Here is an 18,976-nt window from a genome sequence, read left to right on the forward strand (position 1 = left end):
ACATTCTACGGCAAGCATGGCGGATAGGAAGCGGCGAGCCAGGAGCAGCAGCAGCAGCAGCAGCAGCAGCTCTAGTAGCAGCAGTAATAGCAGCAGCTCCAGCAGTGAGGATGAGAAGAGGGCGAAGAAGGACGAGTCGGAGAAGCAGCAGCGGGAGGAGGAGGAAGAGGATGATGGCGGCTGGGTCGGCCCCCTGCCAGCTGAGGCAACTCAGACCAAGAAGCGTAGAGGTACCTGCGGTACCTGTTCTATTACAATAGTTACACGTGTCTGCTGCTCACACATACATTCTTATATATTCATACATATTCTTATGTATGTATATATACACATATATATACATACACTCCAGTGCGTCCCCAGAGAACACGAGCACCAACCAAGCAATCCCTCAGAAGAGTGCCCCCTTATGTCAGTGGCAGCCATAGAGTAATATACAGGTTGGGGTGCTTGCACACTTTAGGGAGCTTTCACATTTTAGGGGGCCTTCACCCTTGCGCCCCTGTTCGTCCTCCATGTTTCTATCCTAATCACCAGATAAACTGGATAGGGATTGGCTTGCCGGTGGTAAGTTTTAATACCCATTCATTTGAATGGATTTTTAAAGCAAACTGCTGATGTCAGTATGCAGCCTCTCTGCCTGGAAACCATTGTTTGTTTTGCACGGCACAAAGTCAGACATGCAAGACTTTGTATCCATCCCAGAAAAATGGTTTCCAGGCAGAGAGGCTGTATACTGACACCGCCGGTTTGCTTTAAAAACCCATGAGTTTTTAAACTGACCACAAGTATGCCGTCCTCTATGCAGTTTCTCTGGGGATTAAGACTGAAACCCCTGGACGGACATGGTCACTAGTGTGAACGCTGCATGATCTGTCATGGTCTGTCATTAAACAATACAACAGAATTGTCTATATAGGGCTCACAATGTACATTATTACCTCCTCCCCCTCTAACAGTATGTCTTTGTAGTATGGGAGGAAACCCATGCAAACACAGGGAGAATATACAAACTCCTTGCAGATGTTGTTCCTGGTGAGATTCGAACCCATGACTCCAGCGCTGCAAGGCTACAGTGCTAACCACTGAGCCACCGTGTTGCCCAGACCCCATGGTTTGTAATGGTGTCCATTGCGTATTCATTGACTTCAAAGTCACTTTCACTAGCTGAAGATGATGTGTTTGCAGGACTTTTCTTTTTGGTTTTTATTTTAGACTCCACACCAGACGCTATAAGCATAGATGTGACTGCTCACTTATTAAGATGGTGGTGCCTCATCTACACTAAGTTGTCTCTTCATAAGTGTCTCTGGCATTATATGCAGGGCTGAGGAGTAAGGAAAAGGTTAATGACTCGGACTCCAAAATAAAATGAATTACTGTATGTTTATTTTAAACTATTTTAATATTGTATAGTTCACTTGATGCCTAGCTGGTAACATATTTATTCTCATAGTAGTTTAGTTAGTACTTTTATTGGGATTTAGAGGAGTTTTACTGCTTTGGATTGACCATGGCTGTCAGCCATCTATAAAGGAATCTGTTCTTTGGCCTTCCGACATCACAGCCCTGATTATATGTTACACTATATTATTGACTACAAGAAATTTTGTTCAGACATATAACACTTAAAGCGTACCTGAATTTTCATAGAAAGTTGAAATATGTGCAGGGTCTTGCTGGGCAGTCTGTTCTATGACTGTACATGTTGTGACTGTTTCATGCTGAGGACTGAAGCTGCTCCCTGTACTTCTGGTTCACTTACAGTGCTGTGATGTTGTACTTGGTACCTTCTGTTTCTGGATGTGCGGACATTTATAGATTGATGTTTATGTGTTTTTACTGTCTACATGTAACGCACTTCATGGTTGTTAAATGTCTTCCTTCTTCTTCCTAAGTTCTTGAATTTGAGAGAGTTTATCTGGACAACCTTCCCAGTGCTTCAATGTACGAGCGCAGTTATATGCACAGAGATGTCATAACCCACATCGTATGCACCAAGTAAGTATGTCTGTTTTTACATCTAATACACTTTTTACCAGTCAGCAAATGTCTACAATCACATTTTGGCACAGCTTGTGAAGGTTTTTTTCATCTTTATATGGTTATTAGGCCTCATTCACACTTACACATTGTGTATTATTAACTACGGTAATATAGGAATTAGTCCAAAACATAGAAGTGATGCAGATCTTTGTTTTATTATTTTTCTGGGATAGGTCATCAATGTCAGTTGGGTGGGTTCCATCTCCCAGCACCCCCAATGATCAGCTGTTCTCAGGTGCTACTCTATTCCTGTATGGTTACTGTAGTCCATTCTGTTTTTAGTGCCAGTGACGGCTAGGAACAGCTAATCGGTGAATGTGCTGGACATGACCTATACTAATGTCTATAAACTAGTGTATCAAATATCCAAAGAAAGTACCACATGTAGAATTATAATAAAATATAATGATTTTTATTAACATCCACTAAAAATCTACAAAAAGACATGTAACATGCAGAAAAATTGAATTCACAATACATACGGGGGAATAAATCAATGTACTAGTATACCAAAACAATGTAGGCGTAAGGGAGCGTTCACACTACCGTCGGTGTCCGACAGCTAATGTCCGATGCTAATGTCCGCGCAAAATCTTGTGCGGACATTAGCATCAGACACTAGCTGTGTCCGTGACATTTTGCATTGATTTCATTGGACATCAGGTGCATTCCTTTACAGTCCGTGGGTGTCCTTAACTGTCCGTTTCCAAAGGTTTCTGACTTTTCAAGCGGACAGCAAAAACCTACATGCAAAATGTAACAGACACAGCTAGTGTCCGATTCTAATGTCCGTGCAAGATTTTGCGTGGACATTAGCATCAGACACTAGCTGTCAAACACAGACGGTACTGTGAACGCTCCCTTAGTGACCAAGTTAATACCATATTAAAGGGATCCTATCAGTCAGACACAATTTTTTCTAAGTACCACGTTGGAAAGCCTTAAGAAGGGCTATTCTTCTCCTACCTTCCGTCATCTTCTCTGTGCTGCCCTTCGCCTACAATCCCTGTTCTTGACGGTATGCAAATTAGCTCTCTCGCAGGGAGACAGACAGCACTAGGAGTGTCAAGTCCTGCGAGAGAGCTCTCTCCAGCGCCGCTTCCATCTTCTTCAACAGTGTCCTCTTCATCCTTTTCTTCCGGCGGTGACTTGTAACTTCTAGGCCTTGGGCACAGCAGACTGCGCATGCCCACAGGCCACAAGAAAATGGTCGCTTGTACAGTATTGTAAGCGGCCATTTTCTCGTGGCCTGTGGGCATGAGCAGTCTGCTCTGCCCGATGCCTAGAAGTTACAAGCCACTGCCGGAAGTGTGCGACTGGATGCCTGTGCACTGCATCGGCATCCAGTTGCAGCTACCCGTATTTTGCACCGGAACCTGAGGCGGCCTCCACCTCGGTTTCTGGTCCAGAAAGCCTCATGTGAACTTACCCTCAGGATGAGGCGTTGTGGAAAAGCTGCCTTTTTTTGTTTTTTTGCAGACATTGCTGGTTTTTGAGCCAAAGCTTCAAAACAAATGGAAATTATAAAGGGAGTACTTCAATGTCTACATTTTGTTAAATCCACTTTTATCTTTTTCTCAAATTGCTTCAAACTCTGCAACAAAAATGTAGCTTTTCCACAGTGTGTGGCCTCAACCTTAGGCCTCATGCACACAACTGCACATTCAGTTTTTCACGACTAACACACTCACCCATTAGTTTCTATGGCCCTGTACACACGACTGTATATTGTCATGGTTCGTTGTATGTGGGCTGGGAGAAAAATTCAGAACAGATTCCTGTCAACTTTGCGTCCCATGCTCACTGGCCTCAATGAATGGGATTGTCTAAAATGTGCCGTTCAGTTACGGCCTGGCAACACTCACATGGCTGTGTGCATGTCACCTTAAGGGGTTTTCTGGTCACCTTCTGTTACTGAGGAATAGGTCCTCAGTAACAGATCAGGGATTGAAGGAGTGGCTAATATCTGGAGGTTGCCCAGAACAGCCTGATCAGTGCAGGGTCCAGGTATCCGAACCCACCAATCTGATACTGATGACCTATCCTAAGGATAACTCATGAAACAGAGAGGCCCTTACACACTTTTAACCTCACAGAAGCTAGGCTAGTCATTTGCTGACTGTGGGCCTGACATCCCTAGCCTCTGACAGTCAGCCATTATTCTTGTGGAAAGCTGCCTTTCACCATGCATTCCCCTGCATATGTAGTACTACATGGCCGACTGTCCAATGAATGGCCAACCTTGAAATGTATAAGCAGGCTGGTTTTTTTTGTGACTACCTAGTCAACACATGACTTGCTATCTTTCTAAGCAGATAAATTATTTTAGGTAATAATGAGTAGAATATCTGAAAGGAATAGGAAATATACTGACAAGTCGTCACAGAAGCACTGCTGGAATACTGTTTGTCTTACCCTAGGACAGACTTCATCATAACTGCTAGCCACGATGGCCATGTCAAGTTCTGGAAGAAGGTGGAGGAAGGAATCGAATTTGTGAAACATTTCCGCAGCCATTTAGGTAAGCACATTATATTGTACTTCATTATGAAAGTGGTTTTGATGGAGGGCTATGTTATAGCAGTCTAATTAATAATAAAAATAATTAATAAAGGACGTAATTGTATGTCCTCACAGGGTTAGGAAAGGTTCACATCTGTGCCCGTGCGTACGTTAAGCAATCCTGCTGGGTTTCCATCTTCTGCCCCGAGAAACCGGACAGGTGACGGAAACCCGGCAGTCAGTTTTCAAACCCAAGTGAATGGGTCTGAAAAGTGTCCGCCCGTGAGCGTTTTGTGCCTCTCTGCAGCGAAACCTTTTTTTTTTCTTTTTTCTTTTTTTTTTACCGGACACAGTCCTGCATTCACTTGAATGGGTTTTGAAAACTGACTGCCGGGTTTCCGTCCCCTGTCCGGTTTCTCGGGGCAGAAGACGGAAACCCAGCAGAATTGCTTAAAGCACACACGGGCGCAGATGTGAACCCGCTCTTAGCAGCCACATGAGCTTGTGCAAGATCAGGGAGCAGCCTGTTAATGACAGCTGGACTCAGAGGGATGCTATGTATAAAGCTATGGAAACTGGCTTGGTGCAACTTCCTCCTGGCGCCAGCAGTCATGTGCCAGGAACCTGCATGAATTTCTGAGTCCCAGAGGATCTAGATCAGCTCTGCTGTGTTTTTCCTGTAACTTGGGCTGAATGGATCATTCTCAGTTACAGGGAAAATTGATAAATAAAAGTAATGATAAAATGCCCTCCTAAGGTCTTGTATGGGCCCCAGTCCTGAAGTATTAGGCTGACGCCCCATGTTGTGGAAATGCAGCTTCTTTTTTTACAGATTTTGCTGCATTTTTTTTGAGTCAAACCTAGGTGTAGCTACAAAAGGAATGGGAAATATGTAGAAAGTTCTAATACTTCTATCTTTCGCTCAAGAAACTGCAGCAAAATCTGCAACGACAAAAAAAAAGCTGCATTTCCACAACGTGAGGCCTCAGCGTAAAAGGGGTTTTCTGGCATTTACTAACCAATACATGATTTGATCACCCCTGAATGGGGCAGGAGATTGGTGCTGAATCAGATGCATAGGGAGGTTGGGACAAACTGACTGCAGAGTTATGGGAACTGCTGTAACTATTGTAACTATAATTACAGCCTCATTTTTGTGTCTCTCCCCCCAACTTATAACATCATATAGCTCTGAACTTCTGTCCATAACACGACGATAGGAAATACCTGTGAAAGCTCCAGTATATTCGTTTACTTGTAGATTAGTGGAATTAGATGTAGTATAGTAGGCAGAGGCTAAGCTCCAGTTATCAAGGCAGGACTGGTGTATTTATGTCTATTCTGTGTATCTCTGACGCAGGAGTCATAGAGAGCATCGCGGTCAGCTCTGAGGGGTCACTTCTTTGCACTGTTGGAGAGGACCAAGCTATGAAAGTCTTTGATGTCGTCAACTTTGACATGATCAACATGCTGAAGCTTGGGTATGTATCTACCTGCCATCCTATTTTATTTGTATTAGATATCACTGGGTTCACTTGACAGTGCCTGGTCATTGCCTTTGTGTCAGTTTGTGACTAGCTATTTATGCAGTTCTAGACATAGCAGCTTTATATACTTTTTATATGCCGTACTCTTCCCATGTCATCAGTCAAGTGCTGTGTCCATGGTGGCATCCTCAGTCATACCCTATATAGCTTAGTGCAGTAGAGACCCTGCTGTGTAAGAGTCTGCTTCTTATGCCATCACATTATTCATTTTCTGTCTTTTTGCTAATGGAGCATGAGCAAACCAACAACCAGCAAAGCCGCAGCAGTACAACTCAGCTTCATTGGGAATGTGTGTACTTGCCTTTTGATAAATAGCTCAGATATTTCCATAAGGCCTGCGAGTGTCGTCTGTGTGCATTCTGTAATGTACTTGCCTCTCTGGGGGCTTCCAATTTGTTCTGTTCCGATGGCTCAGAGCAGATCGTATCCTTCTCTATGTTTAGTGGCATCTACTGTGGGACGCCCCCTCAGAGGAGCATCAGCCGGCACACTTGTTTGTGTGCATTAGGCTTAAATCTATATGACTTGAGTACAGAGAGGCAAACACATGCCTGACTTACCCTTCGTTCACATCTGGGTTGGTGTTTTGTCAGGGGAGTCCACATGGGGAATACCGAACGCAATTGCAAGTGGTGTGCCAGTAAAAGCACACAGACCTCATAGACAAATCGTGTGGACAGGAAAGTAAGTTGTGAACTACTTTCCTGCCCGCATGATCCGTGCAGAGATCTGGCGGCGAGCACACGGACCTCATTATAATCTATGGGGTCTGTGTGCTTACTCTGGCACCTCGCTTGCAGTTGCATTTGGTATTCTGTTTGGTGTGGGGGGGGTCCTCATGCGGATTTCCCCGGATGGAATACCAACACAGATGTACCAGGCCTTACACTCCATTCAGTCTCTATTAGGACACTTCACCACTGTAGTGGGTATTTCCCACTAACTTCAGTCCAGTGTTCTGTAATTCTACAAGGAGAGAGCTTTTGGTGTCTGCTGTAAGGGAGCAGTAATGACTAGCCACGACTTAGAGGTGTATGGTATAAGTATAGAAATATGCCAAGGACTGAAACGTGTTATCCTCCAGTTTTTCTCTTTGTCACCGTGATGTTTTCTCTATTTCAGCTATCATCCTGGTCAGTCAGAATGGATCTATTGCCCTGGTGATGCAATCTCCGCAGTGGCCTGTTCCGAGAAGAGCACAGGGAAGATCTTTGTGTATGACGGCCGTGGAGATAATAAACCAATGCACGTGTTTGACAAGCTGCACTGCTCTCCTTTAACTGCCATTCGGCTGAACACCGTGTACAAAGTGGTGGTGTCATCTGACAAGAGCGGGATGATTGAGTACTGGACCGGGCCTCCCCGCGGATACAAATTCCCAGATAATGTGAATTGGGAATTCAAAACAGACACAGACCTTTATGAGTTTGCCAAGTGTAAAACCTGTCTCACAGGGGTCAATTTTTCCTCGGATGGTAAAAAGATGGCAACAATTGGAGCCGATAGGAAAGTCAGGATCTTCCGCTTTTTAACTGGGAAACTGATGAGAGTGTTTGATGAGTCACTAAGTGTAAGTAACATGTTCCTGGCACTCGTAAAGCCTGTGTGATTCCACTTACAGCAGAAATACAGAACTTTATTAGCATCTTTATTAGAAAACCAGTTGTGACTTTCACATTGCAGGTTGAAAAAGTAGAGGTGTGTCTAAGAGCCAAATGTTGATGACCTGTCAATATTAATAGGCCATCAATGTTTGATAGATAGGAGTCCAACTCTTGCAAAAGAACTATTTGAAGAGGTCATGGCACGTGAGTGAATGCTTCTTTTCTTGGGCTGGTGACATCTTCATTTGTCACTTGGCTAAGCTGCAGCTTAGTTCCTTTTAAATGAATGAAACTGATCTGCAATACCAAGCACAGCCTCTATACAATGTGTGACGTGGTGCGTGGTAGGCCGCAGCCTCTTCAAAGAGTTTATCATAGGGATTCTGGGAGTCCGACCTGGTTAGTATTACAGTTCTTGGTAACCCCTTTAATCTATTGACCTCCCACAGATCCTTTCCTCACTGAGTCACCAGATTTCCCCAGTGATACAATTAAAGGGCAGAGTCCTCTTTGACAATAATGTCATCAACACAGAGATCTAAGGCTTAAACGGGTTTCTTAGACCACCAAAAATTTTGGCAAAAATGGTGTTTTCAAATATTAAAGGGATTTATTAAAATGACATTTTTTTCTCTAACATGTAGGAATAGCCTTTCATGGATTTGGGCACAGGCAGTTCTATATGCCTCTAGAAAGCCGACAGTGCGCTGAATTCAGTGCACTGTCGGCTTTCCCGATCTGTGCCCCGGGTAAAGAGCTATCGGTGCTGGTACCGTAGCTCTTTACAGTCAGAAGGGTGTTTCTGACAGTCTGTCAGGTATGTCCTTCTCCACAGCAGCGCCTATCGCGCTGTACAGTGTGAGGGGGAGGAACGCCCCCTCCCTCTGCTCACCGTGCTTGTCCATAGACGAGTATTATCAGGAGGGGAGGGGGCTTCCTCCCCGCTCACACTGTACAGCGCAATAGGCGCTGCTGTGGAGAAGGACATTCCTGACAGACTGTCAGGAACGCCCTTCTGACTGTAAAGTGCTACGGTACCGGGGCCGAAAGCTCTTCACCCGGGGCACAGATTGTGAAAGCCGACAGTGCGCTGAATTCACCGTATTGTCTGCTTTCCAGCAGTATATAGAACTGCCTGTGCCCCAAACCATGAAAGGTCCTCCATGAACCATGAAAGGCTATTCTTCTCCTACCTTTAGATGTCTTCTCCACGCCGCCATTCGGTAGAAATCCCGGGTTTTCTTCTGTATGCAAATGAGTTCTCTCGCAGCACTGGGGGTGTCCCCACTGCTGCGAGAGAAATCTCCAGTGACGCCTCTATCTTCACCTGGAACAGCCTCTCCCTACATCTTCTACTGGCACTGGCACTGGCTTCAAACTTCTGGGCATGCTCAGTTGGCCATTTTCTTGTGGCCGTTTACCCCAGCTTACTGTGTAAGCAGCCACAAGAAAATGGCCGCTTACACAGGAAGATTGCTGTGGGCATGCGCAGTCGGCTTTACCCGAGGCCTAGAAGTTTGAAGCCAGCGCCAGAAGAAGACGCAGAGAGAGGGCGTTCGATAGAGACGTCACTGGAGAGTTCCCTCGTTGCATTGGAGACCCCCCCAGTGCTGTTTGAGCACTGGGACCGCCCTCAGTGCTGTGATAGAACTCATTTGCATACAGATGAAAACCGGGATTTCTACTGAATGGCGGCGCAGAGAAGACAGCTAAAGGTAGGAGAAGAATAGCCTTTCTTAAGGCCACGTGTTATCAAGAAAAAAAATGTCATTTTAATGATTGAATCCTTTTAAAAGAAACGTTGCCCACTTTGGTGCTCCTTGCTAGTCTTTGCTTCTAGCGCTGCATTGATGATTTCCCCAATTATCCCAAGTAGGGGATATTATTAGACCCCTGAGCACCTGATCCAGGACAACACACTTTAGAATAAATCCCCCAAAACAGTCTTGTAAAATGGTGTATTGAAGTGAAGGGGCTAAAGCAACGAGACTTTATTAGTTGTGATGTCAAGACATTTTATTTCTTTATGTGCACTAGTTCTCATACACGAACCTTCTTTTTTTTTTTTTTGGTAATGTAGTCTTCTAAGTCTGGCCCATGGATAGGATAACAAGGCTGGGACTTATTAGATGTTGAATAAATGTGCCTATAAATCTGTTCCCCTCTGCTAGTAGTGGTCACACTGCCCCGAACTTACTGTTCCTCAGCTGTGGGGACATGTTCATGCTAAAGGATCCCACATGATGCGGTTTGCACAACAATCTGTCAGGCACAAATCTCCATGACTTTATACCAAGTAAGGAAGCCTCAGCATTCAGTAATAGGAATAGTTTCAATTTTATTTGTATACAAAGCTGAACACTGTAGAAGGAGCAGGAGGTCAATGGAGCGGCCGCCCTTTCATGTTCCAAGTCCGCGTCTGCTTGACAGCTGTTCACTTGTGAGAATTTGTGGTGTAGAGACGACTGCTCTGATTTCTACCAGATGGATGGTAGTTTCTGGGGTGGATGTCGTTTTCTTTTGTAACTCATTCAATCTGTTCTTTCTTATGAAGTTTACTCAGTCCTGTTAGTACGGTGAGGACTGGACAAACGTCAGGAACCCAGTAGCCAATGTGTCTGGAATTGGCCTCTAACACATACGGTGCGGGTCCAAGGCTGGTCATACACATACTTTGCATGTTCGTTCTCTAAAATCAGCCATGCTGGGTATATTTTTTTTAAATGTAGATTTAAAAAAAAGAGGGATCACAATGTACATTTTTCTTCCTAGCAGTATGTCTTTGTAGAATAGGAGGAAATCCATGCAAACACAGGGAGAACAGACAAACTCCTTGCAGATATTGTTCCTGGCGGGATCTGAACCCAGGACTCCAGTGCTGCAAGGCTGCAGTGCTAACCACTGAGCCACTGTGTTGCCTCATGCTGGTTATTTTCATCCAACAGTCATCTGAAAATATCAGTGCTAGACATGATTGGCCAATAAGCAGCCATCTTATGCAGACTCATCTGTGCCAGGTGTCTTTCCGGCATAGTCATTCAGAAGTCCTGGATGAAGCAGTAATGCAAGTCTGATTGTTTTTATCCAGAAATATTAGCGACCACATGACAAGACTCCATTATAGTCTAGGGCAGTGTTTCTCAAACTTTTCAAACCAAGTACCCCTCATGAAAAAGTTGTAACAGAATACCCCCAATAGATATTGTAGTGTTTGTCATGTGAGGGATTTTGCTCCGATCTCAGGTAGGACTCAACCGGCATGCCAAGAAAATCGTTTTACTTGTGGGGTCCCCTGTGGCAGATACACGCTAAAAGTTCTGAGGTTCTTTTAACTTCCATCCAGCTATTCACTCCTCAGATAATAGATCAGAAGCTATTTGTCTATTCAGCACTCATTACTCAACAATGTTGAGGAGACCCAACCCCATAACCCTAAGCGTGTGCCATATGGTACCTGCCTCTGCTGGGCACCCACTATTACTTTGTATTTAAAGATGGCGGGGGTTTGCATGGCACTAGCACCCCATGAATCTTAGAATTGGAGCAGTCACTATATCTGCCACTTGCAGAGCAGTAGTTCCCAGCCATGTTGTGTACTCTTTGAGACTCAATACTCCCTTGGGTACACACACCACAGGTTGCAACCACTGTTTCCCTTAAGAACTTTTTTTTTGTCATAAGACAGACAATTTTTCTATTCTTCTGGACTGATGATGGGGCCATTTATGTGAATGATCCTATCATAGATGGGCTGGCCATCCTAATGTGCATTATCGGCCTTGGATATAGGGAAGGCAAACTTAGGGTAAGTGCACACTGGGTATTTTGGTCAGGATTTTGTGGCTGTATCCGCCTCAAAATCCTGACCAAAAAGATGGCTCGCATTGAAATCAATGGGAGCCGGTCAGTTCTTTTTTCCGGGAAATGTTTGTTCCAGCTCCCGGAAAAAGAAGCGAGATGCTCATTCTTCAGGCCGGGTCGCCTTACGACATCCGCCTGAAGACACTTCCTCCCAACTAGGCCCATTTTTGCTGAGTTTGTCCCTTTAGAGAAGATTGTCTCCTGGCCTAATAAGGTACATATATATGTATGGTCCCTGGCTGGATGGTGGTGGCCCTTACAAATGGCTGCCTTCTTTGAATTGTCCATGTATCACATGGTCACCCATTTTAATGCATGCCACGTGACCTTTCATTTGTCCTTTATCGGTGGCAGATTCACCTAGGATATCAGATATATTTAGGAGTTAAAAAGTGTTATCCAATTTGGGTGACACAATTTAGTTAGGAGGGTCTCCTGACAGTAAGGTGATCGCAGAATGTCTCAATGTAATCTGTTACCTACATGTTAATGGAGCTCCTGGACCATTATATGTGGTAACCAGATTCCCTCCTCACAAATGGCCTCTTGTAAAGCCTTTTTATTGTATGATTCTGCGGCACACGATCCTATACTTTGGTGTCTGTCTTCACAGATGTTCACGGAGCTACAACAGATGAGGCAGCAGCTTCCAGACATGGAGTTTGGTAGACGCATGGCCGTGGAGCGGGAGCTGGAGAAGGTGGATGCCCTTAAACTGATAAACATTATATTCGATGAGACCGGCCACTTTGTGTTATACGGGACAATGCTTGGCATCAAGGTTATTAATGTGGAAACAAATCGGTGAGTTTCCTTGACAAATATGTCACTTTTATTTCCTCTTGATGGATGAGGGTCTTAATACTGTGTATCTTATGGTTACCCAGATAGGATGGAAATACCACATAATGTCTGTACGTTGTTAGGCTGTATTCACACTGAGTAACGCCAGCGTGTATCACAGCCGTACACGCCGGCACGGCTTCTATGGGGAGCGCTCGCATGCCGGCTCCCATAGAGATGAATGGGAAGTGTACGGCAGCCCTGCTGTAACGCCGGTGTGTACGGCTGTGATACACGCTGGCGTTACTCCGTGTGAATACAGCCTTAAAGGTGTAGTGTAGGTAGATTCTTCTGCCTGATCTGACATTGAGTATGGACCATTAAATACAATGGACAGGTTTGTTTTAGTAAATGGTTTTTGTTCACGTGGGAAAAAATATAGGAACAACACAGAGACCGCAGTGATAGGTGATGTCCCGGGAGAGGAGACAGGTGGGACCTACAGCTCAGTGGGACCTCATATTAGGAATATTATCTTATGTAGTCTATATATATTCTGATAGGTGTGTCCGTATCCTTGGCAAGCAGGAAAACATCCGGGCGATGCAGCTGGCTTTGTTCCAAGGTGTACCCAAAAAGCACCGTGCTGCCACCACAGTGGAGATGAAGGCATCAGATAACCCTGTCCTCTTGAGCGCCCAGCCTGACCCCACCATCGTGTGCACGTCCTTCAAGAAGAATCGTTTTTACATGGTTGGTATAATCTACCCTTGTATGCAACCCTATAAATACATCTGACTTGTTTCCCTAGATCAGACAAGTATTAAATCTTAAAGAGTTTGTTCCCCGACTGAAACTTCTCAGCTATCCAAAGGAGAGGAGAGAAGTGTCTAATCGAAGGGGAAACAGCTGATCACGATCACAGGGGTCCCATATAGAGATGAGCGAACAGTGAAATATTCGATTCGAATAGCCCCTCAATATTCGACTATTCGAACGAATATCGAATCCCATTATAGTCTAGGGGGAAAATAAAGCTTCGTTTAAGGGGAAACCACAGTTCGACTAAGGAGAGTCACCAAGTCCACTATGACACCTCAGCAAATGATGCCAACACCCTGGAATGCAACTGGGACAGCAGGGTAAGCATGTCTGGGGGCATCTAACATGCCCAAGTCCCAGGATTACGCCACAAATAATGCGGGAGATGACTTTTTTTTCCATAGGAATGCATTGACCAACGTTGAGTGGCCGAATGCTACACAGTGTACAGCATTTGGCCAATCAACGCTGGTTCTGCCGGATGCTCGTCTGGGAGGAGGCTGAGTCTAAGATCGGTCCACAGTATTCTCCATGTGGTCCGATCTCAGGTGTAGCAGAGTTGAGCGCGCAGCTCTGCTACATCTCAGTTTTGCAAATGCAAACCTGCATTGATGAATCTACAAAGCAGAGGATGATTTCACATTGAAAGCAGTCAGATGTCTCCTGTAAGGAGAAGACCGCTGCCTTTGCTTGATTTCCTAGTTCACCAGATCCCACCAGTTAGTAGTCATTAGAAGAATTACCTGTACAGCTCTTTCTGGAGTCCAGATGTGGTGAGACAGGAGGTCATAAATTACTGACTTGTCAATGATGTCAAAATCTTGAAATATTCTAATTCTAGTTTACCAAACGTGAACCCGAAGACACTAAGAGTGCAGACTCCGACAGAGACATTTTCAACGAGAAACCATCTAAAGAAGAAGTGATGGCAGCTACACAGGCTGAAGGACCGAAACGCGTTTCTGACAGCGCCATTATCCACACCAGTATGGGTGATATTCACGTGAAGCTATTTCCTGTTGAGTAAGTGTCACATATCTGTGCTTCTTCCCCAAAGCCCCCTTATTGTTAATAAGTTATAAAATAGGCAACTGAGCCAAGATACCATAATAACCTGTAACGGTTTATTTTACGTATGATATACTGTATACATTGTGTACCGAGTTAAGTATGTGATCCCTTTACCACAGATGTCCTAAGACGGTGGAGAACTTCTGTGTGCACAGCCGTAATGGGTATTACAACAGTCATGTATTTCACCGGATCATAAAGGTAAGGAGTGCAATGTTCATCCTTATTCAGCCTTTGCTGCAGCCAGTGTAGTTTAATGCACCTCTGTACTGGGAAGGAAATGTGTAAACTTTAGAGCAACTTCATTCATTTTGGTTCCCTTTTCTGAAATCCTGCGCTGAAATCCACTTTCTGTTTCATATCATATATCACACTGCAGAAGTGCGGATTAAGTCTGCTCCATAGGTACATATACAATGCCCCCCCTACACCCCACATGCTTTAATGTGCAGTTCAATTGCATTGCTCACTCCTAGAAGGCCCCCAATTTCCCAAATATTTTCAGTAGACCCTCCCTTTTCACAAACACGCCACTGCCGACTTTTCTTCAATAGGCAGTCACGGCGCAGCATTATATTCTGCTAACATTGATGGGCTTCCATATGTTGAACTGACATATGGGGACCTACAGAGGGAGAAGCTGAGATGTTGTTATACTGTGATCATCTATAATATAATGTATAAAGTTTAACCCTTTTCTTGCCAAGCACGTAGCTATACGTGCTCCCAAGGTGGCACTTCAGTAGCCGAGGACGTAGCTACTACGGCCTCCCTACTAATGCCGATATCTCTGGACTGCATGAACATATCTTGATGCTTTAAAATGCATTTTAAAGACGAGAATCTCATCTTTAAAATGATACCAGGGACTTGATGATTTTTCTTACAGTTTTTAGAGCGATTCATTGTTGAAACCGCTATTTGGCATTGAGATCCAACTGCAGATCTCAATTCCTGACAGCGTTTCAACAGTGAATCGCTCCAAAACTGTAAGTTTAATCATCAAGTTCTTGGTATCATTTTAAAGACGAGATTCTCCTCTTTAAAATGCATTTTAAAGCATCAAGATATGTTGATGTAGTCCAAAGATATAGTGCTCTAAAGTGCCCCACCCCCCTCCTGTCTAAGCAAGCAATTTGCGAACTGTAACAGGCAAAGGAGGGGGCAGGAGCAGCCCAGCAGCTGCATAGAGACAGAGAAACAATCTGAATGTATATAACTTGTATGTGACACCAGGAGGGGGGTGGCAGGGACTCTTCTGTCCCTATTAACCCTTCTCCTGCCAATCAGAGAGCATACTATACATTTGTCTCTGATTGTCACATACAGCTATAATGTAATTCCCCCCTGAGCTTTACTAGTGGGGTATTCTTATGTTATACCCCCTGAACATAACCAGGAAGTTTATTGGCGCTGTGACCCAGACATTTACCATTGTCCAGGTCGCAGGGCCAAAAAATTTATATGACTGGACTGTGTCGCTTATGACTGTTAACTCTAGTCTTGTCTGAGGAAAATTCACTTATACAGTATGGGGTCTTTGTAATAACCATCTTCTCTATTTTAGGGATTCATGATTCAAACTGGAGACCCAACAGGCACTGGCATGGGTGGAGAAAGTATCTGGGGTGGAGAATTTGAGGATGAATTCCATGCCACGCTACGACATGACCGTCCCTACACACTCAGTATGGCCAATGCTGGCGCCAATACCAACGGCTCTCAGTTCTTCATAACCGTAGTGCCGACGGTAAGAATACTTTACTATTTAGTATGTGTTTCTGCATCAGCTGCCGCCATGCCATGCAGAGGACCCCTGGTGATGGAGACTCACCGGCCTGTTTCTCAATGGCCTAAGTGTGAGTTGCAAGATAACACAGGTAGGCCAGGGCCATACTTCTAGTTTGCAGTGACCAACCCTTTGCAAATGCATTAACAAAAAGGGGTTAAACCCGCAGCAAAAACTATGCTATTTATGCCTTGGGCAACCATGCTGTGAATATCTCACAGCAGACTGACACACGTGGCCATAGCCTCTGGGTGCAGTAACAAAGAAACACTTGTAGTTTTGCATGCACTATGATGTGGAAACTCTTTTATAAAGGGTGATCATTGACAGGTTAATGCGGCTAAGCTTCCATCCAAGTGGGCTCTATAGGAAAGCTTGGCATATAAATCACTATACACAAACAGTGAGCTATCAACCAGGTTTCTGATGCAGGATTTTCTGCAGTAAAACTGTGTTATGTTCTGTATTGTAAGATTTCATGAAGTCCTTTCTAGTTCCAATGAAAGCCACATATTGTGAGCGTCACAGACCCCTGCGTACGTCTGGCCTTCATCTGGACTAAATGATTTCATTAATGAAGTCACTGGCCGCTGTCAGGATTACGTTGCTTTAGTACTATTAACTAGAAAGGCCTCACAGTAGGTCTTTTTCTCTTAATCATTCTCATCTTCCCAGAAACATCAGTCACATATGTGTGTAATTCTTCCCTGCATGTCTGCAAATTGTGTGCAAGCGTCAGCCGTCCATCCGTCATATGGTTCATGTGTCCTCAGCCTCCTCCCAGTATTGTATGTAATGTGTTGTGCCTGTGACAGAGACAAGTCCTCCCATGTCATCATCTCTTGTCTTTTCTCTTTCAGCCTTGGCTAGACAACAAACATACAGTATTTGGGCGGGTGACCAAAGGAATGGAAGTCGTCCAGAGGATCTCCAACAGCAAGGTTAACCCTAAGACAGACAAGCCCTATGAAGATATTACCATCATTAGCATCACTGTTAAATAGCATTGTGTGATATATATCTGTGTTTTATACCACTTGTACAAACTTTTTTCTTGTTATATCTTATTAAGAAAATATAAATGTGATTTGATTGTACTAAATACTGTCAGTATGTCCTCTGCGATATTACCGAATAACATATGTAAGGTACAGTGTATTCTAACATTAGGTTCACATTAGTGTTCGGCATTGGAACAACAGATAGACAGACCGCTACTGCAGCCATCACATACGGAGCCTGACGGACAACATTGGCGTGGCTGCTTTTATTTATTTTATAAACCTGACATTGCCAGACGATAAAGTTGGATTTGTAGGACTTTTTTGTCCGGCAATTTTAGATGCACACTGTGTCTCCCCACAGACATGTGAACATAACCTTAGCCTGAGGCCCCAAACAAGGGAATCCCAAAAATTTTTATTAAAGTTTATTTTATTTTTTTAATTCAATTGAACAAGTGAACCCCATATATTACATTACAAACGGAGGAAACTTTCAAGTGTTTCTTTCTGTTAATGTTGATGATTATGGCTTACAGCCAAAGAAAACCCAAAAGTCATTATCTCAGAAAATTAGAATATTATATAAGACCAGCTGTAAAAAAGTTATTTTACACAAAAATGTTGGCAAAGTGAAAAGTCTGCCCAGTAAATGCCCTCAATACTTGGTGGGGGCTCCTTTTACATGAATGATGGCATCAGTGCGGCAATGTGACATGGAGTAGGGATCAGCCTGTGGCACTGCCGAGGTGTTATAGAAGCCAAGGTTGTATGATGGGAGCCTTCAGCTCGTCTGCGTTGTGAGGAACAGTCCAGTTCTTTTTCTCCTTGGCCCAGGTAAGATGCCTCTGGCGTTGTCTATTAGTCATGAGTGACATGACACATAGACTGCGACACTTGTAGCCCATGTCCTCGATACGTCTATGTGTGGTGGCTCTTGAAGCCCTGACTCCAGCACCAGTCCACTCCTTGTGAATCTCCCACAAATTTTTGAATGGCCTTTTCTTAACAATCCTATTAAGGCTGCGGTTATCCCAGTTGCTTGTGCACCTTATTCTACCACACTTTTTCCTTCCACTCAATTTTCCATGAATATGCTTTGATACAGCACTGTGTGAACAGCCAGCTTCTTTAGCAATGAGCTTTTGTGGCTTACCCTCCTTGTGGAGCGTGTCAATGTCTGCCTTCTGGACATCTGTCAATGCAAAAGTCTTCCCCATGTTTGTGTCACCTACTGAACCAGACTAAGGGACCTTTTTAAACGCTTAGGAAGTATTTGCAGCTATTTTGAGTTATTTATTCCAATCTTCTGAGATAATGACTTTGGCTTTTCCTTGGCTGTAAGTCATAATCATTAACATAAAGAAACACTTGAAGTTCACTCTGTTTGTAATGACTCAATATAATACATTATATGGGGTTCACTTTTTTAATTACTAAAAAATATATATATATTTTGATTTATTGAGATCTTATACTTCTACAGTACCTTCTGCTTATTACACTACTGGCTTTGGCTCAAAAACCCACTGCAAAATCTGCAATAAAAAAAATAAAGCTGTGTTTCTGCAACATGGGGCCTTAGTCTTAAAAGGTGTTTTGCATAACACATTGATGCATGCAGCTCATAGCCTAGAACTAAGCAACTACATGGAGGCCTTTACAAAGGAACAGGAGTCACTGGTGACACTGCACAAGAACCCCCACAGTGTACAGTATATTTACCTGCTCCAACTGGTGTTCAAGTCATAGCATGTCACTCAATGCTTCAGGTTTTCCCAGATTTGCTGTGCAGTTTTCTAAGGAATTTCACTATAAAAAACATTTTTTATTTTTTTTTGCTACTATGATAGAATTCAGACTAACCCAGCTGACTTTTTGTAACAGAAAATCAGAAGCATATATTCGTTCTGTCTGCAAATAACATGGTTGGATGGTATTCCTGTTGTT

The 18,976-nt window shown here is 43.9% G+C and overlaps 1 protein-coding gene across 1 annotated transcript; it reads left to right on the forward strand.

Annotated features, from left to right (window-relative positions):
* Nucleotides 1-6: 6 nt before the first annotated feature.
* On the forward strand, nucleotides 7-18,377 carry PPWD1 (peptidylprolyl isomerase domain and WD repeat containing 1). Its single transcript, XM_075269818.1, has 11 exons — nucleotides 7-230; nucleotides 1,899-2,001; nucleotides 4,467-4,567; nucleotides 5,909-6,029; nucleotides 7,218-7,665; nucleotides 12,174-12,364; nucleotides 12,907-13,096; nucleotides 14,007-14,188; nucleotides 14,356-14,437; nucleotides 15,804-15,986; nucleotides 16,886-18,377. Exons 1-11 carry the CDS (start codon nucleotides 17-19, stop codon nucleotides 17,027-17,029), a joined length of 1,959 nt encoding a protein of 652 aa, XP_075125919.1. The 5' UTR covers nucleotides 7-16; the 3' UTR covers nucleotides 17,030-18,377.
* The last annotated feature ends 599 nt before the right edge of the window (nucleotides 18,378-18,976 follow it).

This window comes from Leptodactylus fuscus, chromosome 1 (assembly GCF_031893055.1).
Source record: "Leptodactylus fuscus isolate aLepFus1 chromosome 1, aLepFus1.hap2, whole genome shotgun sequence".
NCBI lineage: Eukaryota > Metazoa > Chordata > Amphibia > Anura > Leptodactylidae > Leptodactylus > Leptodactylus fuscus.